The sequence below is a fragment of the Sus scrofa genome, chromosome 17, assembly GCF_000003025.6.
Source record: "Sus scrofa isolate TJ Tabasco breed Duroc chromosome 17, Sscrofa11.1, whole genome shotgun sequence".
NCBI classification, from domain to species: Eukaryota; Metazoa; Chordata; class Mammalia; order Artiodactyla; family Suidae; genus Sus; species Sus scrofa.
The window spans coordinates 26,719,243-26,740,309 of NC_010459.5; the positions used below are offsets into that span (position 1 = coordinate 26,719,243).

The window sequence follows — 21,067 nt, forward strand, 5'->3', positions numbered from 1 at the left end:
AGCAACTAGCTCCGCCCCTGCGCTTGGTCCGGCGAATGGTACTGGCCTGGAGCTCCTGTCGTCAGACTGCATGATAGGCATCCGAGGACGTGCCTTGACAGAGGTTGGTGACTGCTACAAGGTGGCGTTCCAACCTAGAATGGGGGAACCAGGCTCGTTGGTCCGACAGATAACTATCATTCTGGAAAAAAAACAGCTGGAATAAGAAGCTGTACGGGAGCGCGCGAGTGAGGCGGCGCAGGCACGGCTTGGCCACCTCAAGGCGTCAATCAAGGAAGGGCCGGCTGCGACAGGAGGAGGGAGGCCCCTTGCGCCGGCCGGGCGCTATATTCGCCGTTCCCTGGTTCCCCGGTTCCCTTTCCCTCGGTTCTAGAATCTCTTTCCCCCAAGGGGTGGGAACTGCACCCTCATGGCCGAGGTAAAGGTGAAGGTGCAGCCGCCTGATGCAGATCCGGTCGAAATCGAAAACAGGTAAATCGGTGCGAAAGGCCCGGTTTCCGGCTGGGGAGCCCCCGCAAGGCCCTGGACCCGTTTTTCGGGACCCTTAGTAGACGCGGGCTCAGGTTGAGTGAATGTACGGAGCGGGGGCTGGGCGGGGATCGCGGGGCCTGGAACCCTCCTTCCTATCCTAGAATTCAGAACTCTTAAGAAGTTCAAAAAGAGTTTGACATTTTGCAATTTTGTGTAGCCGAATTGCCCTTGGTGCTGTTCGGGAAGCTGTACTCAACGCGCTTCCTGCTCACTTTAAGGTGATCCACGCTGCGAGTGAAGACTCGGCATTTTCCCAGTAGTACTTGTGGGTACACCTTCTGATCCAGGATTGCCCTTGTCATTAAGGGACCTGCCATGAAAGAACGTTTGTGAGTCCCCGTCGTGGCGCAGCGGAAATGAATCCCCGTGGGAACCATGAGGTTGCGGGTTCCATCCCCGGCCTCGCTCAGTGGGTTAAGGATCCGGCATTGCCGTGAGCTGTGGTGTAGTTCTCAGATGAGGCTCGGATCCTGTGTTGCTGTGGCTCTGGTATAGGCCGGCAGCTGTAGCTCCTATTCAACCCTTAGCCTGGGAACCTCCACATGCCGCAGGTGCGGCCCTAAAAACCATTTAAAAAACAAAACAAACAAACAAACGAAAAAAACGTTTGGCTAAAGTTAGGCCGCAGTTTTTGACTACGAAGCGACTTAAGCCAAAAGGTTTTAGGGCAGTATTTAAGTGAAGGCTTTAGGGTGCCCACAGTCTCACACAAGATTTATGGTCTCTACCCGTGCATTGCAGTTTTTAGGTAACCACATAGTTTTTAAAGACTCCAACGTTCTCAAACTATTATGAATAACACATATGATGATCCTATGACAAAGTGAAGTTTGGGGTTTATTTTTGTTAGGGATCATTCCAAAAGCAGATCCCAGTGATGGCAAATTGTCATAACAAATTTTGACTTCCCACCAAAAGTGTTTGGTTTGCCTCCTGCCTTACGGCCACCCAAGGCACTGTATCTTCACGTTGCCACACTTGTTTCATCTGACAAAATTGAAATCTCAGCTTTAGTGTGTTTTCCTATATTTTCATTTGACTTTTATTCTCCTTTAAAGGTCATCTTAATAAAGAAAACAAGTGCTTCTCTTATAATAATGTAAATGTGTGTTTCAAAACCATCTCCTCATTTTTAACATGCTTTGATTCAGAACCACTGTAGAAACCCAGATCATCTGCCAAATGTGAAAAAAGGCACAATTCCAAACTGCTCTGCCTGGATTTTTTTTCCCCCTACTGCCTCTTAAAATAGGTAAAAACATGAATATCATTAATGCCTTTGTTTCTAGGATTATAGAATTATGTCACCAGTTCCCTCATGGAATCACAGACCAAGTAATTCAGAATGAAATGCCGCACATAGAAGCCCAGCAGCGGGCAGTGGCCATCAATAGATTGTTGTCCATGGTAAGGTGAATCCAAATAGTTAATGTAATTTCTTATATGTTGTGATTATTACTATTTTTCTGTTATATAGTCATGAAATCATTCTTGAAAATGTGTTGGGTTGTGACTGATAAGACTCCAAACCAGAAGACAATTCAGACCACCTCAATTGGGAAAAAAAGAAATACTTATGCATTTTACAAGACAAATAAAAATGTACTTTAATTGTTAATTAATCTAATTGTCACTAAGATACATAAGGGTTCACATCTACATATAGGCATAGTCTCTCCTCACCTGTTTGCTTCCTACTGCTGGTATTAGCCATTCCCTATGAAATATCTTCCCTTCCCTCAGCCCTTGGCCCTGATTTTTCTGTGAGTCATCAGAGCCAGTTCACTAGGGTATCACTCCCCACGGTCTCACTCTGATCATTTTAGAGGCAGGAATAAGTCCAGTGAATGTTGGCAGTGTTGGGCCTCTGGAAGGAAGCACAGATTCAGCCCCCTGTGCCACTGCAGTGGGGTTCTTTTTAGTGAAGCCCTTCTGCCTGCTCTTTTTTCTTCTTAAGAACCTAAAGCCTTCATGTCATTCTTCTCCAGCTGTCCAAAACCACCCAACTTGCTGGTACCTTGTGGTCTAAATCTAATTCTCCTTCCTTTCGCCTATCAGCAAAATTCCCATGTCTTGAGAGCATTTCACTGTAGTCTTAGCAATTGGGTAAAAGAGTTCTACCTGAAAGACATCTGAAAACTGATTGGCTTTTTAAATCTACAAGCTTTGTTGGATTTCTAAGATCTCTGGAGATTTGACAACAAGTGATCCTTCTGTTAAACCACTCCCTTCAACCTTCTAGCTTGGTTGGCAAATATTTCCTATAAAGTGCCAGATGGTATATGTTTTGGGCTTTGCAGATCATGCAGTTTCTGTCACTATTCAACTCTGCAAGAAAGCAGCCATGGACAATACAGAAATGAATGGGTATAGCTATGTTCTGTTAAAACGTTATTTATAAAGAGTTCCTGAGGACTCAGCAGGTTAAGGATCCCAAGTTGCCTCTACTGTGGATTGGGTTGCTACTGTGGCACGGGTTTGATCCCTGGCCTGGGAACCTCCACATGCCATGGGAATGGACAAAAAAAAAAAAAAAAAAGTGAGGAAAGAGATGGAGATGGCAATGTAGGAGGATGCTGACCTCACCTTCTCCCACAAACACAGGAAAAACACATTTATATGTGGAACAACTCTCACTGAAAACAAACTGGAAACTGGCAGAAAGACTCATCTACAACCAAAGCTATAAAGAAAGATTCACAAGGAATCAGGTGGTAAGGGAGAAGAAGCAGTCAGGTCAGGACCTATGGCCTAGGAGGAGACACAAAAGGAAAGGGGGATGTCGTGAGCTCAGAGATCCTCCCTGGGGAGCGAGGGGTTTGAACCACAGACTGGGTGCCCCAGCCCTGGGATCCAACACCGAGAAAACAGGGCCCCTTTGCTGTGATTTGGTTTCTTGTTTTTCTTTTGTTTTGTTTTGTTTTTGGTCTTTTAGGGCCCACACCTGTGGCATATGGAAATTCCCAGGCTAGGGGTTGAATCAAAGCTATAGCTCCCAGCCCGCCTCTGCAACCTGCACCACAGCTCATGGCAATGCCGGATCCCCAACCCACGAGCGAGACCAGGGATTGAACCTGCATCCTCATGGATACTAGTCAGGTTTGTTATCACTAGGCCATGATGGGAACTCCTCCTTTGCTATTTTGAAAAGCAGTCTCCCAGTGGCGCTTACAGGAGGGCTATTAATTAAAAAAAAAAAAAAAAAGGCAAGATTTTATGCCTGAAGAGCATTCACACGCTTGCTTTCTGGTATGAATAAGGTTGAAGAAGTAGATTGAAACTGCCCTGGGCTCTGGCTGGTTTCCGTGGCTGGCCCTGACCCCTCTAGCTCCAGCATGGCTCCACACTAAGGTGAAGGTTACCAGTGCAGAGGACAGTGCATATTTGGAAGGGACAGAGCTGGCTTAGACCTGGACTGCATCTGAATGGGGCAAGAACGGCTTTTACTGGCACTCCTGGAGGCAGTGGATTGGGAGCTGTCTGGAACTTCTGACTGGCATGCCACGACCATCCCAGCACATGCCCTGGCCCCAGTTATTTCAGTACTGCTCCCCTCTGTGGTGAAGGTGCCATTGCAGGAGTGTGAGGAGTGCACACTTAAAGGGAATGGGACTACCTCAGAACCTCAGGATTTCTGATCCCACCCCTAATAGGGCAGTGATGGCCACTAAGTGTAGGAGAAGCCATGGTTCACACCTGGCTCTGGCTTAGCTCCTTCATCTCCAGCCCCACCTCTCACCAAGGTCATAACTGCTAGCACACCCTGGGGGAACATGTGACCCAGGGTCACTTCAGATTCAGTTCTCCCACCAAAGCCACTGGGCACACACAGACCAAATAGGGATGCTCCCATGCAAGGATATCCCTTTAAGACCAGAATAGGTAACCTTCACATTAATTTCACAGAAAGTTAACCAAAATGAGAAGACAAAAGAATTTGTTTCAAGAAAGAACAAGAGTTCCTGTCATGGTTCAGTGGTTAATGAACCCGGCTAGTATCCATGAGGACAAGGGTTCAATCCCTGGCCTTGCTCAGTGGGTTAAGGATCCAGCATTGCTGTGAGCTGTGGTTTAAGTCACAGACACGGCCCAAATCTAGCTTTGCTGTGGCTATGGTATAGACTGGCAGTGACAGCTCCAATTTGACCCCTAGCCTGGGAACTTCCATATGCTAAGGATGCAGCCCTAAAAAGACAAAGGAAAAAAAAAAAAAAAAAAAAGAGCAAGAAAAAAGCCTGAAAATACAATTAATGAAATAGAAATGAATAGTTTACCAGATAGAGTTTAAAGCATTAGTAACAAGAATGCTAACTGAACTTGGGGAAAGAATAGATGAACATGGTGATAATTTTAACAAGGAATCAGAAAGTATAAAAAAATAGGGAGTTCCCATTGTAACAAATCCAACTAGTATACATGGGAGGATGCAGGTTTGATCCCTGGCCTCGCTCAGTGTGTCGAGGATCCGCTGTGGCTGTGGCTGTGGCATAGGCCAGCAGCTGTAGCTCTGATTCAGCCCCTAGCCTGGGAACTTCCATATGGCTCAGATGTGACCCTAAAAAAATAAAAAATAAATCAAGTATAAAAACAATAAAAAGGAATCAGTCAGAGCTGAAGAATACAATAACTGAAATGAAAAACACTATAAGGAAGTAACAGCAGACCTGGGGATACAGAAGAACACATAAGTGATCTGGAGGGTGGAATAATGGAATTACCCAGTCAGAACAGCAAAAAGAAAAGCATGTTAAAAAAATGAGGACAGTTTAAGGGACCTCTGGGATAACATCAAACATCAGACATTCACATTATAGGGGTCCCAGAAGGAGCAGAAGGAAAGAAAGGGATCAAAAATGTCTTTGATAAAGTTATGGCTAAAAACTTGCCAAACCTGAAGAAGAAAACATATCCAGGTACCGGAAACACAGGGCCCCAAATAAAATTAAAGAGACCCACATCAAGACATGTAACTAAAATGGCAAAAGTTAAACAGAGCATTCAAAAGACAGCAAGGTAAAAACATGGCTCAGCAGTAACGAACCCAGCTAATATCCTTGCTGACGGGGGTTTGATCCCTGGCCTCACTCAGTGGGTTAAGGATCTGGCATTGCCGTGAGCTGTCGTATAGGTTGCCTATGTGGCTCAGATCCCATGTTGCTGTGGCTCTGATGTCAGCCATCAGCTGCAGCTCCAGTTTGACCCCTAGCATGGGAATTTCCATATTCTCTAGGTGTGGCCCTCAAAAGACCAAAAAAAAAAAAAAAAAAAAAAAAAGATGATCACTAAGAAATAGACAATCTAAACAGACTAATCACTAGTAATAAAATTGAATTAGTAATCAAAAAACTACCATCAGAGTTTTTTTGTGGTGCAGCAGGTTAAGGATCTGGCATTGTCACTGCAATAGCTTGGGTCATAGCATATGGGTTTCCAGGCCAGGGATCGGATTTGAGCCACAGTTGTGACCTAAGCTGCAGCCACAGCAATGCCTGATTCTTTACCCACTGTGCTGAGCCAGGAATCAAACCTTCATCCCAGCACTCCAAAAATGCCTGCCAAGCCCATTATACCAGAGTGGGAACTCTTGTGCACAGGTTCTAATCGCTGGCCCAGGAACTTCCAGGTGCCACAAGCATGGCAAAGGAAAAAAAAAAAAACCTCCCAGCAAACAGAAGTCCAGGACTGGATGGCTTCATAGGGGAATTCTACCAGACATATAAAGAAGAGCAAATACTTGTCCTTCTCAAACTGTTCTAAAAAACTGAAACAGAGAAAACACTCCCAGGAAGTTCCCTGGTGGCCTAGCAGTTACCGATCTGGCATTGTCACTGCTGTGACTTGAGTCGCTGCTATGGCTCAGGTTCAGTCCCTGGCCTGGGAACTTCCGAATGCTGTGGGCACAATCAAAAGAAAAAAAAGAAAACACTCCCAAATTCATTCTACAAGGCCACCATTACTCTGATACAGAGACCAGACAAAGATACTACCAAAAAAAGAAAATTAGAGGCCAGTGTTTCTGATGAATACACATGCAGAAATCCTTAACAAAGTATTAGCAAACTGAGTTCAACAATACACAGAAAGGATCATACAGCATGATCAAATGGGATTTATTCTAAGGATGTGAAAATATTCAGTATGCACAAATAAATCAGTGTAATACATTAACAAAAGGAAGGCTAAAAATCATGTGACACTGTCAGTATGATCATGAAAAAGCATTTGACAAAATTGAACATCCATTCATAATAAAAAAAAAAAGCCTCATTGAAGTTGTTATAGAGGGAACGTGTTTTAACATAATAAAAGCCAGGGAGTTCCTTTCGTGGCTCAGTGGTAAACGAACCCTACTAAGATCCCTGAGGACATGGGTTCAATCCCTTACCTCACTCAATGGGGTTAAAGATCCAGCATTGCTGTGAGCTGTGGTGTAGGTCCCAGACAAGTCTCAGATCCCGAGTTGCTGTGGCTGTGGCGTAGGCTGGCAGCTGTAGCTCCGATTTGACCCCTAGCCTGGGAACTTCGATATGCCATGGGTGTGGCCCTAAAAAGCAAAAAACAAAAACAAAACAAAACAAAACAAAAAAAACTTTTAGAACTGAGAGTTCCCTTGTGCCTCAGTGGGTTAAAGTTCTTGTGTTGTCATTGCTGTGGCACAGGTTCAGTCTCTGGCCTAGGAACCTCCCTGTGCTGCAGGTGCATTCAAAAAAACCCTAAACTATTAGAACTAATAAATGAATTCAGTAAAGTCACAGGATCAAGATTAATATCTGGACATCTATTGCTTTTCTATACACTGATAATGAACTATCAAAAAGAGGAAACAAGAAAATCTCACTTAAAAATCACATAAAAAGAATAAAATACTTAGGAATAAACTTAACCAAGGAGGTGAAAGACCTAACTCTGAAAACTGTAAAACACTGATGAAGGAAATGGAAGATACTACAAAGAAATGGAAAGATGTCCCATGTTCATGGACTAGATATAATTAAAATATCCCTGTTACTCAAAGCAGTCTGAAGATTTAATGCAGTTCACATCAAAAATATCCAGGACAGTTTTCATGGAGCCTTCAGATTGGCCTTTGTGGTTCAATTTTTCCACTTCTGGGGCCGGAGTGGGAGGAAAGTATTGCTGTTAAGCCATTTATGTAAACCTGATTCCAGGTCATGGGTCTGCTTGGCCTTAACCCATGGAAACGGGGCTTCTCTTAGCCATACTTCCCTGAACTGCTGACAGCCCAGTGGTCAGCCATCTGGGTTCTTCCAAGTTCAGAACCAGAGAAATGCAGAAGCATGACAGACATGCTTTATTTTACTTTTGACTTGTATAAAAACAAAACTACTGCAAGCCTTTTATTCACTGGTCGACTTTTCCACCTAATTTTCATGTAACATTTCAGAAATCACACACATCAGTAAATGTTACTATTAACTTTGTAAATTTTACTTCATCACTTTCATAGACTATTTTTGCATGTTTAGCTTTTATTTGAACATTTTAGGTAAATTATTGTATTTATATTTGATACACTTAACTGAATTTGCTTGAATATGGATTTTTATTTGTTATTCTGACTTTTGTTTAAAATTCTTTAAAGCATTGATCATATAACCAAGCCAGGATCAAGCATGTAGAAAATTATTAGGTATTAATGTTTTGGGAAATGATGAGATAAAGAGCTAAGTTCTTAAAAATATATCACATGTGATACGTAGGAAGAAGCTTAAGTCTCAAGTGAGAAACTGACAAATAACTATGGGAGGTAGGATATTTTAATCCATATAAACTATTGAAGAATATATTAATGTGTTTATCATTGGATTTGATCTATCTCCCAAATAACTCACTGCTATTTTCTTTTAAAAACAAACAAACAAACAACTTTAGGGTCAGTTGGATCTCTTAAGAAGCAATACAGGCCTTCTGTATAGAATAAAGGACTCTCAGAATGCTGGGTAAGCACCTAATTTTTTATTTTAAGAAAATTTTAATATCATGAAAGGAGTATAAATCTGGGGGGTGGGGGAGCCAGTGCAGCATAAAGTAAAGCATAATGTAAATCTGTCCTACATAATCATCTCACCTCCCATCATGAGTTCCATTTCCCAGAGATAACTGCTCTTATTAATATAGTGGTATATATCTTTCTTATAGGTATATGTAAATACATATAGATGATTATATATTTATATTCCATATATTTATATATAATCTCTTATAGGTATATGTAAATACATATAGACGATTATATATTTATATTCCATATATTTATATATAATCTCTTTTCTTTTTTTTTTTTTTTTAAACAAAAATTGGATCATGCTATCCATACTGTTTTGCAACTTGTTTTTTTCACTTACTATATCATGGACATCTTTTCATTCTGGTACATACAGCCCTGTCTCATTCTTTTTAAGGTAAGCCCTTCTTTTGGTAAATCAGTAAATGTGATGACCTTGTCTGCTGATTCATTTAGTTGTGTAGATTATTAGATTATCCTGTACCTCTTTGCCTTTTTAATTCTACTTTATTCCCCTGCAGTAAAATGAAAGGATCAGATAATCAAGAGAAACTAGTATATCAAATCATAGAGGATGCGGGAAATAAAGGTAAGCATGTGCAGGAACAAGCAGAAAAAAACCATCGTCTTTAGGACCAGATATAGGAACTGAGATCCTGGCTTCCCAGGGTATGGATCAGTCAGGAGAGTATGCAGCCATTTGTGTTAAAAGGGGAAAAAAATGTAAAAAATGTGTGTGTGTGTGTGTAATGTACATAGGCTTGAAGGACACTCAGGAGTGATGCTTTTGTTGCCTGAAGGGAGACAGGGACCAGATGGCTGTGGGTAGGGATGGAAAGAAATGTCCAAATTCTGAATCATGTGAATGTATTATTCATTCAAAATAAATAAATTAAAACTTAAAACTTAAGGGCTTTTTTGTTTGTTTGTTTTAGTTGTACAATGATCATTACAACCCAATTTTATAGCATTTCTGTCCCAAACCCTCAGTGCAAACTTAAGGGTTTTTTTTTTTAATATTCACTTTCTTTTTTTTTTTTTTTTTTTTTTTGTCTTTTTAGGGCCGCAGCATCAGCATATGGAGGTTCCCAGACTAGGGGTCTAATTGGAGCTGTTGTTGCTGGCCTACGCCACAGCCACAGCAACTCAGGATCCAAGACTCATCTGTGATCTACGCCACAGCTCACGGCAATGTGGGATCCTTAACCCCTGAGTGAGGCCAGGGATCAAACCCGCAACCTCATGGTTCCTAGTTGGATTTGTTTCCGATGCGCCACAACGGGAACTCCAGTATTCACTTTCTAAATTTTAGAAACCTTTATTTCTTCCTTTCCTCTGTAAATTGTGGACAATAACATCTCTGGTTTTTGCACAAACCAGAGGATGCCTAGTGCAGTATGGCAGTGTCTGATGTAGTTTCTTCAACAGCTATTTAGTTCCTTTTCTATTGCCCTTGAAGACTATAGTAGCCCTTGCTAATATTATAATTTAAGATCTACTTGAGTCACCGATATTAGCTTCAACAATTATGATGTAACCTGAAATCATGTGATTTTTATATATGTTAGAAAGTTAAATTAACATTTTGAAAACAGGAGTTCCCATTGTGGCTCAGCAGAAATGAGCCTGACTCGTATCCATGAGGATGCAGGATCAATCCGTGGCCTCTCTCAGTGGGTTAAGGATCCAGCATTGCCACAAGCTGCAGTGTAAGTTGCAGATGCAGCTCAAATCTGGCTGTGTAGGCCAGCAGCTGTAGCTCTGATTCAACCCTTAGCCTGAGAACTTCCATATGCCGCACCTGCAGCCCTAAAATTAAAAAAAAATAAATAAAAACAAATATGAATAAATCATTCTCTATTTAAAATATTCTTCTGGGGAGTTCCTGTCGTGGTGCAGTGGTTAACGAATCTGACTAGGAACCATGAGGTTTCAGGTTCAATCCCTGGCATTGCTCAGTGGGTTAAGGATCCGGTGTTGCCGTGAGCTATGGTGTAGGTAGCAGACATGGCTTGGATCCCATGTTGCTGTGGCTCTAGTGTAGGCCGGAGGCTACAGCTCTGATTCGACCCCTAGCCTGGGACCTCCGTATGCGGAGGGAGTGGCCCTAGAAAAGGCAAAAAGACAAAAAATAAAATATTCTTCCTATTTCATGCCTTTATGCTGGGAAGAAAATGCAGCAAAATATCTTTACATAAATTCTCTTTATGTAACACATTTCCTTCTTTGAAAGAAAAATCATAGCTTTCTGCACAGGCCTTTAGTGACCATAAGAAGTATAATCTTTCTGTTTTCCAAACAGAATGTTGTATAAATAATGGACATACATGCATACAGATGCTCCCATAAAGAGCTTTTTTTTTTTTTTGCTCTATATTGAGAATGGCAGTTCACCCTGGCCCAAACTTAATTTTGTTTTTCACATAAACAGTCTAAAGTGAAATTTCCACAAAAAAGGGGTTAGAGTGCAGGAGGGCATGGAAAAAACAATACAAGTTAATTCAATTATATTCAAGATTTTTCTAACATTATAAAAATGTCCTTTTTATATGATTTTCAAAAGGGGCCACACTAGCATTTCAAGAAATTTCCAGTTAGCAAATAGAACATATAATTTCTGTATTGTGTTGAATATTTTTGTTACTCTGTCTGAGGTTCTTACCTCTTAGTCGTTTTTCCTATAGCTCTGCCCTAGGTACACATACATATATATGTATTTTGCTAGATTTGTAATGAGATATAAGCAATGGGAAGAGAAACACAAATCCTGTAATGTTCAACTTATTTTACTTTACTTTCTTATAGGAATATGGAGCAGAGATATCCGATACAAAAGCAACTTGCCATTGACAGAAATTAACAAAATTCTAAAGAATCTAGAAAGTAAAAAGCTTATCAAAGCTGTTAAGTCTGTGGCAGTAAGTAGTCTTCTCTTTTCTTCCCCTGAACGTTCACTGTACATGTATTTCTCCAAGTATATTTCAGGCTCTTATTGTTCTTTAAGCTATGTCATGATTTAAAACAACTGACCAAAAAAGATTTTTTTAAATGTAGGTCATGGAGTTCTCGTTGTGGTGCAGCAGAAATGAATCTGACTAGTATCCATGAGAATGTGGATTTGATCCCCGGCCTCCCTCAGTGGGTTAAGGATCCAGTGTTACCATGAGCTGTGGTGTAAGTCACAGATGCGACTCAGATCTGGTGTTGCTGTGGCTGCGGTGTAGGCTGGCAGTTGCAGCTCCGATTTGACCCCTAGCTGGAAACTTCCACATGCTGCAGGTGCTCAGTGGGTTAAGGATCTGGTTTTGTCACTGCTGTGGTGCAGGTTCAGTCCTTGGCTCAGGAATTTCCACATGCCACAGGCGTGGCCAAAAAATAAAGTGCTTGAACACAAAATTCAGCATATAAGAATTTGATAGTCATCAGTGATTTTATTTATCAATGATAGTTATCATACCACTCCCTCATTTAGAATATTATTTCTCTGGGAGTTCCCGTCGTGGCGCAGTGGTTAACGAATCCGACTAGGAACCATGAGGTTGCGGGTTCGGTCCCTGCCCCTGCTCAGTGGGTTAACGATCTGGCGTTGCCGTGAGCTGTGGTGTAGGTTGCAGACGCGGCTCGGATCCCGCGTTGCTGTGGCTCTGGCGTAGGCCGGTGGCTACAGCTCCGATTCGACCCCTAGCCTGGGAACCTCCATATGCCGCGGGAGCAGCCCAAAGAAATAGCAAAAAGACAAAAAAAAAAAAAAAAAAAAAAAAAGAATATTATTTCTCTGCTGTATTTTTACTGAATAATTTCAAATATATACAAAAGTATGTAAAATAACAAAGTGAATCCCTACATACCCATGCCTGGCTTCATGCTTCATGTTGCCAATCAAGTGTCTTATTTTTTTTTAAATATTTTTTAGTAACTGCTTTATTGAGATTTAGTGGGTTGTAATATATTCAGAGTTCTGCAACCATCACACTCTTCTAATTTTAGAATATCTTCATCACCCTAAGATGTGACTTCACTAGCAGCTACTCCCTAGCCTCCCTGTCCCCAAGCCTTGACAATCATTAGCATACTTTCTGTCTTTATAGATTTGCCTTTTCTGAACATTTAATGTGGTCTTTGGTGCCTGGTTTCTTTCACCTAGCATGATGTTTTCAAAGTTTCAAACTAGAAATCAAAAATCAGTATTAGATTGTAACCCAAAATATAAAATAGATATTCATGAGTCCATACTGATAAAGATGTTTGAATAAGTCAATAATGGGAGGAAACAGACAAATCTCCCATGCAGAAGAATTCCAAATGATTTAGTAGACCTTCCATCCTCAAAGAAATAGAGCATAACTCCCAGTCCTTAAGTCTGAGCTGTGCATGGTGGCTTCTTTCCACAAATGGAAAGGGCGGCAGAAAGTAACTTCACAGTGGAGAAAACTGAGAACCACCACCAGATCAGGTGATCAATTTGTAATGTCAATGCTGATACGTTTTATATATATATATGTGTGTATATATATATATATATATATTTTTTTTTTTTTTTTTCCTTTTCGTGGCCTCATCTGCAGCACATGAAAATTCCTGGGCTAGGGGTCAAATCAGAGCTGCAGCTGCTGGCCTACCCCATAGCCATGGCAACAATGGATCCAAGCTGCATCTGCAACCTACACCGCAGCTTGCGGCAATGCCTTAACCCACTGAGCAAGGCCAGGGATTGAACCCGCATCCTCATAGACACTATGTAGGGTTCTTAACCTGCTGAGCCACAGCAGGAACTCCTGATAAGTTTTATTGATGACAGTCAGTCATCACTTGGTGCTGCTCAGGTACCCTTGCTGAAATATGAGAAGGGCACTTTACTTCTGTGGTCCTTTTTCCAGTCTAATCAGACAAATCCCAGTTAAGGGACATTCTACAGAATTTTTGCCATTCAGGTGAGTTTCTCAAAACTGATAAATTCATCAATAACAAGGAAAGTCTGAGAAAACTGTCACAACTAAAATTTGTGTATTTACATCTACTTACGCAAATAAGTAAATGTAATGTAGTGTTCTGGATAGCATCGTGGACCATAGAAAGGACATTAGGGAAAAACTAAGGAAATCTCAATAAAATATAGACCTAAGAGTTAGTACTGACATATTAATATTGGTTCATTAATTGTAACAAATGTACTCTAGTAATGTCAGATGTTGCTAATAGGGGAAGCTGAGCACAAGGTCAGTGGGCAGTCTGTACCATCTTTGCAATAATTCTGTAAGCCCAAAACTGTTCTGAAATATAAAGTTTGGAAGGCTTTGAAGTCTTAGTTTTGGAAGCCTGTGTTGTTACCTCTGAACCATCTGCTCTGCATGTTTTTTCCTAGGCCTCTAAAAAGAAGGTGTATATGCTCTATAACCTGCAGCCGGACCGGTCTGTGACTGGAGGAGCCTGGTACAGTGACCAGGATTTTGAATCTGAATTTGTAGAAGTGCTTAACCAACAGTGTTTCAAATTCTTGCAAACCAAGGTGAGGCATAACTGAGATCACATGATCACTGTAGTTTTTTTTTTTTTTAAGTTTCTTCACAAGAAATGTTTAATCTTGTACATCATATTTTGTTTCAATTGAAAATATTGAGATTGTTCTTTTTCACTGAACAAAATACATTCTGTTGCTTTCACTCTATATAAACTGTATTTAGAAAACACCAGAATTCTTCCTGAAATTTATGTTTCTATCTTTATAGGCAGAAACGGCAAGAGAAAGCAAACAGAATCCCGTTATCCAAAGAAATAGTTCTTTTGCTTCATCACATGAAGTGTGGAAGTATATCTGTGAGTTGGGGATCAGTAAGGTCAGAACTCAGTTTCTAATTTTATCTTGTTCTTAAAAACTTATTCTTCAGGAGTTCCCGTCATGGTGCAGTGGATAACAAATCTGACTAGGAACCATGAGGTTGCGGGTTCGATCCCTGGCCTTGCTCAGTGGGTTAAGGATCCGGCATTGCTGTGGGCTTTGGTGTAGGTTGCAGATGCGGCTCAGATCCTGCGTTGCTGTGGCTCTGGCGTAGGCCGGTGGCTACAGCTCCAATTGGACACCTAACCTGGGAACCTCCATATGCCGTGGGAGCAGCCCTAGAAAAGGCAAAAAGACCAAAAACAAAATACTTATTCTTCATCACAGGGATATAGTTTACAGTATATTCCAGACACACCTGACACAGACCCTTTTTTCAGGTGATACCTGTGTATATTCTGCAGAACCCATTTTGAGAAAGTACCATTCTAAGCCAGTTAGGCAAAGGCGGTCATTGCCATCGGGCACTTGGTGAACTGTATGTGCTTGAGCCTGGGATACAGGGTAGCAGAGTGGAGGCCTGACAGTTCGTTTCACTGCCAGATTCAAGTCTGTTCTGGCAAGTCTGTGACTCTCTGGGGGACATTTCAACATATGTGCCAAACATCAGTCATCGTATCAGTTGTCACTAATTGGTATTTTCCTCCTTATGAGATGCAAGTGGTGGTGTCAGCACACTCTTCTGAACATCCATACATATGGACAACATCAGAGAAGAAACTGAAGCAGTCACTTGGACAAGTCATTTTCATTTCCTGGGTTGCAGATGTTTCTTTCACAAAAAACCAGGAATTTGGACTATTTGATACTCAACCATTTTATAACTCTCCATCAAATTCTTGCCAAAGAAATGTTACGAGATGTCTGGATCTTACTTAGGAGCGTGAAGATGTCAACAAATGTCAAGCTCAGCATGAGCTCAGTTAACCACCCTCCAGAAGGGTGTCTCCTTGTCCTTGGGTCCTTTCTAACATGTCCCTTTTTTAGGTAGAGTTGTCCATGGAGGATATTGAGACCATCTTGAATACGCTCATTTATGATGGGAAAGTGGAGATGACCATCATTGCTGCAAAAGAAGGCACTGTTGGCAGTGTGGACGGGCACATGAAACTATACAGGGCAGTCAACCCAATCATCTCTCCCACGGGATTGGTCCGGGCCCCCTGTGGACTCTGCCCGGTGAGTTCAAGTGGCATCACTGTACACTTCACTGCCACCAAGTGCAAAGCTGCATAACGTACCAGCAAGCACACCCTAGTTTTCTCAAACCTAGGGTTGAACCAGTGCTGCTGAAGCCTCCATGTAACCTTGAGGACAGGCCTTTAATGAGCAAATGATCACCATACATTCTTAGAACAACCAGGTTAAAGAAATTTGTTTTCTGTTCTTGGTCCCAAAATGGACATTTTTTTTGTTTTGTTTCGTTTGGTTTTGGTTTTGGTTTTTTGGTTTTTTTACTTCTTATTTTTTTTTATTACTCAAATGAATTTATCACATCTATAGTTGTATAATGATCATCACACAAAATGGACAATTTTTTGATGGGAGCAAATCATTTAACCTATGTAGGGAGGGAACTGAGATTTATTGAGAACCTGTCATGGGCCAGACATGTTCGTGAAGGTCTCTGTGGTCTCATTTAACCCTCAGGTCCCTCACAGCTGGCAGTGTCATTTCCCTTTAAGCATGAGGGAACTTAGGCTAAGGGCGCTCTGAGAGCATACAGCTCAGACACAGCAGCCAGGACTCACAGCTAGAAGTGATGTGCTTTCCTGAGGCCTGGCCCACCCACGTTTTCATTTGTTCCTTCCCAGAGAGCTCCTGAGCACCACCCGTGTGCTGCAGGCACTGTCCCAGCCCTCATGGCATTTATATCCTTGGCCTGCTGGCCTGTGTTTTATGATCTACACGCCTAAGCTCTCTATGCCCTGGTTTCAGCTCTCATAAAAATGGCTAACCTGTTGGGAATTCCATTTATCACCTTTCACACAAAGAAGGTAGCTAAACAGGGGGTGTTTGGTCAGTTAAGTCATTTGTGTGTATAGATCTCCCTTCCTGGGCTCTTGTTACCTGCCAGCACCCCAGTGGGCAAATGAACGTGGTTATCTTTATGTGTGTTGTCTTTTTTTTTTTTTTTTTTTTTGTCTTTTAGGGCCGCACCCGAGGCACATGGAGGTTCCCAGGCTAGGGGTCTAATCAGAGGGGTCTAACCACAGCCATAGCAACATAGGATCCAAGCTGCGTCTGAGACCTGCATCACAGCTCATGGCAACGCCAGATCCTTAACCCACCAAGTGAGGCCAGGATCGAACCTGTGTCCTCATGAATGCCAGTCAGGTTCACTAACCGCTGAGCCATGAGGGGAACTCCTTGTGTGTCTTTTTAGGGCTGCGGCTGTGGCATATGGAGGTTCCCAGGCTAGGGGTTGAATCGGAGCTGTAGCTGCTGGCCTATGCCACAGCCACACAAGATCCTTAACCCACTGAGCAAGGCCAGGGATCGAACCTGTGACCTCATGGATGCTAGTCAGATTTGTTTCCACTGAGCCACACAGGAACTCCAAACATGGTTATCTTAATGCTAAAGTGAAAGGTCTCTCACTGACTGATCACAAAGCAAGTCGTGTTTCAGTATGTTCTTACATACAGTCCTAATAAAACCTCTTTCAATTTGAAAGTTTTGTTGTTAATATTGTTTTAAATAAACAGTTGGGGCTGGGGTATTTTATTAGAAATTTCAGTTGTAGTTGATATTAAGACATTATCTGTAATGTAATAATTTTATAAAGTAATAATTTAAAACCTCAGCATTCTTAAACTTTTTAAAACCTCAGTGTTTATAAACTTTTTTCTTTTTTAAAGGTATTTGATGACTGCCACGAAGGTGGTGAGATTTCCCCATCGAACTGTATTTACATGACAGAGTGGCTTGAATTTTAATAGAGAGATACGAACTTTACTGACATTTTGCCAATGAAGTTACATTGGAAGCAAGTAATTAATGACGGAACATCAGATTCACTTCAAGGCAAACTTCAAGATACAGACTCATTGCTATGGAAAAGTATTTTTGAAGACTAAATTTATATTGGTAGTCAACAGAATATGCAACAGGTAAGGTTAGTAGTAAAATCTATCCTTCAATAAATCAAATATTTCTGGAAGACCACACTCTGAAACGTCCAAGATTTTTGATAATTCACAGAAAAGGAAGCCAACATCCCATATTCACCAAGTACTGTGATAATGACTGGAGCTTTAAAATGCCCATTTTAAAGTTATTTATTAAGGTCTTCATTGGGAATTTTTTATATATGGCTTACTATTGCCATTTCTGTTTTGTTTTCTCAGTGGTTTCATTGAGAAGAACTTAAAAGTGGTGAAGGCAGGAATAGCAGGGGAGGACACAGCAAACTTAGAGCATGAGTGGGGGAGAGAGGGGAACATCCCTTTTCCAGACACTATTGATTCCTTTTTTATGTCAGAACTGTTCTTTCAGAGGATTATGTCTCTGTACTTACCTCAAACCCAAATGACGACCATTGTCAAGGAAATGTTTTCAGTGCATAAACATTATTCTGGAGTTCCCGTCGTGGCGCAGTGGTTAACGAATCCGACTAGGAACCATGAGGTTGCGGGTTCGATCCCTGCGCTTGCTCAGTGGGTTAATGATCCGGCGTTGCCGTGAGCTGTGGTGTAGGTTGCAGACGCGGCTCGGATCCCACGTGCTGTGGCTCGGTGTAGGCTGGCAGCTACAGCTCCGATTGGACCCCTAGCCTGGAACCTCCATATGCCGCAGGAGCGGCCCAAAGAAATATCAAAAAAAAAAAAAAAAAAAAAAAAAAAAAAAAAAAAAAAAAAATAAACATTATTCTAAAGGGAATATTTTTACTGCTCCTTCTTTGTTAAAGTCTTACAAGTTTCACTCTGTGGCTCAACTGTATTATTTGCTGGAATTTTCCCCTGGGTTCTTATTTAATTAAAATTAAAACTAAAAATAATCCATTGCCTTCTACTTACTATATTTGGAGGGAGGGAGTATCATTCTTCTTTTCTTATCCTGTTTTAGATTTGTTTCCTTACTCTGTTCTAAAAAATCATGGCATAATAAGCAGGAAGCCATTATAATTGTCCTCAGTTCTAATAGCACTTTCAGTCCCAATCTTCAGCTCTGTAGAGAACAACAGGTTACATGATGTATTGCTGCACAGATATTAGCTATAGGGCTCTTTAGGATCTCAGCTGTTGTATTTTCACTTTGTAGCACCACTCAAAAGTTTGTGTCCAGGCCACAAGCATGGGACCTAGGGAAAGGAAAGCTTATCCTGGGACCTGAGTTCAAACACCAGTTTGGAGAGCCAACATAAGAGTTATTTTGAGGAGTTCCCGTCATGGCTCAGTGGTTAACGAATCTGACTAGGAACCATGAGGTTGCAGGTTCGATCCCTGGCCTTGCTCAGTGGGTTAAGGATCTTGCGTTGCTGTGAGCTGTGGTGTAGGTCGCAGATGCGGTTTGGATCCTCGTTGCTGTGGCTCTGGTGTAGGCTGGCAGCTACAGCTCCGATTCGACCCCTAGCCTGGGAACCTCCATATGCTGCTGGTACAGCCCTAAAAGGACAAAAGACAAAAAAAAAACAAAACAAAACAGTACCTGTCCCTCCCGGGACCTGGCCTATCACAGAGGCACCAGCCTCATTTAATGAGAAAACTGAATTTGGAGGAGGGTTAGAAGTGGAGAGAAGGAATCAGCTTATGTTTTAAATATAGATGTTGCATTATTCCTTGATAGCCAGAGTTTTATTTTCTTTTGTTTCTGTTTTGCCCATGCTTGAGGCAAATGGATGTTCCCAGGCCAGGGATCAAACCTGTACCATGGCAGTGATATAAGCTACTACATTGACAATGCCAGATCTTTAACCTGCTGTGCCACAAGGGAACTCCAGCCAGAAATTTTTTAAAGCTTACAATCAGGAGCTCCCATTGTGGCTCAGGGGTTAATGAACCTGACTAACGAACCAAGGACACAGGTTGGATCCCTGGCTTCAATAAGGTGAGTTAAGGATCCAGTGTTGCCATGCGCTGTGGCAGATGCGGTGTAGTTGCAAATGAGTTGCTGCAGCTGTGGCATAGAGCAGCAGCTACAGCTCCGATTTGACCCTAGCCTGAGAGCTTCCATATGCTGTAGGTGTGGCCCAAAAAAAAGACAAATAAAGTAAAATTAAAAAATAAAGCTTACGGTCAGTGGCTAAAACAAAAGTATTCTGGATACCCTCCTTCGCCGTTGGTGGGAATGTAAATTGATACAATCACTATGGAAAATAGCATGGAGGTACCTCAGAAAACTAAATATAGAACTACCATATGATCCAGCAATCCCACTCCTGGGCACATATGCAGATAAAACTTCCACTGAAAAAGACACATGCACTGCTATATTCATTGCAGCACTATTCACAATAGTCAAGATATGGAAACAACCTAAGTATCCATCCACAGATTAATGCATTAAGAGATGTGGTACATATACACAATGGAATACCACTCAGCCATAAAAAGGAACAAATAATGCCATCTGCAGTAACGTGGATGGAACTAGAGATTCTCATACTAAGTGAAAATAAGTCAGAAAGAGAAAGACAAATACCATGTGATATCACTTATACCTGGAATCTAATATATGGCACAAATGAACCTATCTATAGAAAAGAACTCATGGACATGGAGAACAGACTTGTGGTTGCCAAGATGGAGTGAGTGAGATGGACTGGGAGTTTGGGGTTAGTAGATGCAAGCTATTGCATTTGGAGTGGATAAGCAATAAGATCCTGCTGTACACACAGGGAACTCTATCTAATCACTTGTGATGGAACATGATAATATGAGAAAAAAGAAGGAGTATATATGTATAACTGGGTCACTGCTGTACAGCAGAAATTGACAGAACATTGGAAATCAACTATAATAAAAAATAATCTTAAAAAATAAAAATCTTTTTAAAAATATTCCCTGCCTAAGAGAATAAAGAGCCCCTTTAAACTTTTTTCCCTTAACTTTTCATTCTGAATATTAACTGAAGAAGGAAAGAGATAATAACAGCACCTCTGATAATAGTTACATATTCACCCTATAAGAGTAAATTTTGACAAAAAATTGTGGGGCTTCAGACTCGTAACACCACCAAAAAATCAAATTGTCAGTGAAGTCTTAATCCTTACAATTGATTTCCATTTAGTGAAAGGTATTTTGCTCACCTGAAAAGAGATAATCCCTGGAGTTAGTCTATCAAGGCCTTTCTCTGTTTTATAATGATCTGTAGTCAAACCCAGAATCATGAAAGCCCATGATTTGATGGTTGAAATGAACTTTTCATGTGGGATTCTTCCATGAAATTCTCCAACTTTAGTTTGACGATGAGTACGTTATATGGAGCCATAATTTTTATGGTGATCAACTAAGCAAATTAGTAATTTCAGAGTTCCCTCATGGCTCAGTGGGTTGAGGATCCAGCATTGTCACTGCTGTGGTTCTGGTTACAGCTGTGGCTCAGGTTCAATCCGTTCAATCCCTCAGTGCAACCAAAAAAAAAGTAATTTCAAGTTGAGTCATTTTTACTTTGGTGCTGGATGAGGCAAGACTATAACACGTGCCGTTGACCAGTGCTGTCCAATAGGACTT

The 21,067-nt window shown here is 41.4% G+C and overlaps 1 protein-coding gene across 4 annotated transcripts; it reads left to right on the plus strand.

Moving 5' to 3' along the window:
* Positions 97–18,393, plus strand: POLR3F (RNA polymerase III subunit F). 4 transcript variants are annotated; one of them, XR_002340112.1, is made up of 11 exons: positions 97–471; positions 1,821–1,938; positions 8,425–8,492; positions 8,934–8,954; positions 9,079–9,146; positions 11,363–11,475; positions 13,920–14,063; positions 14,284–14,391; positions 15,381–15,572; positions 17,255–17,964; positions 18,260–18,393. XR_002340112.1 is itself a non-coding variant. In XM_003483899.4 (10 exons), exons 1-10 carry the CDS (start codon positions 410–412, stop codon positions 17,330–17,332), a joined length of 972 nt encoding a protein of 323 aa, XP_003483947.1. In that variant the 5' UTR covers positions 97–409; the 3' UTR covers positions 17,333–17,973. The 4 variants fall into 4 exon arrangements, 2 of the variants coding, with proteins under 2 accessions (XP_003483947.1, XP_003483946.1); XR_002340113.1 differs by lacking the exon at positions 8,934–8,954; XM_003483899.4 differs by lacking the exon at positions 18,260–18,393 and having other exon boundaries at positions 17,255–17,973.

What these genes read in the sequence shown, in the direction of transcription:
- POLR3F (XM_003483899.4), top strand. Translation starts at nt 410, where the DNA reads ATGGCCGAGGTAAAGGTGAAGGTGCAGCCGCCTGATGCAGATCCGGTC. An exon ending in AAGGACTCTCAGAATGCTGG is followed by an intron (nt 8,493 to 8,933) that starts GTAAGCACCTAA and finishes TGGTACATACAG; the next exon opens with CCCTGTCTCATTCTTTTTAA. An exon ending in AAGCTGTTAAGTCTGTGGCA is followed by an intron (nt 11,476 to 13,919) that starts GTAAGTAGTCTT and finishes GTTTTTTCCTAG; the next exon opens with GCCTCTAAAAAGAAGGTGTA.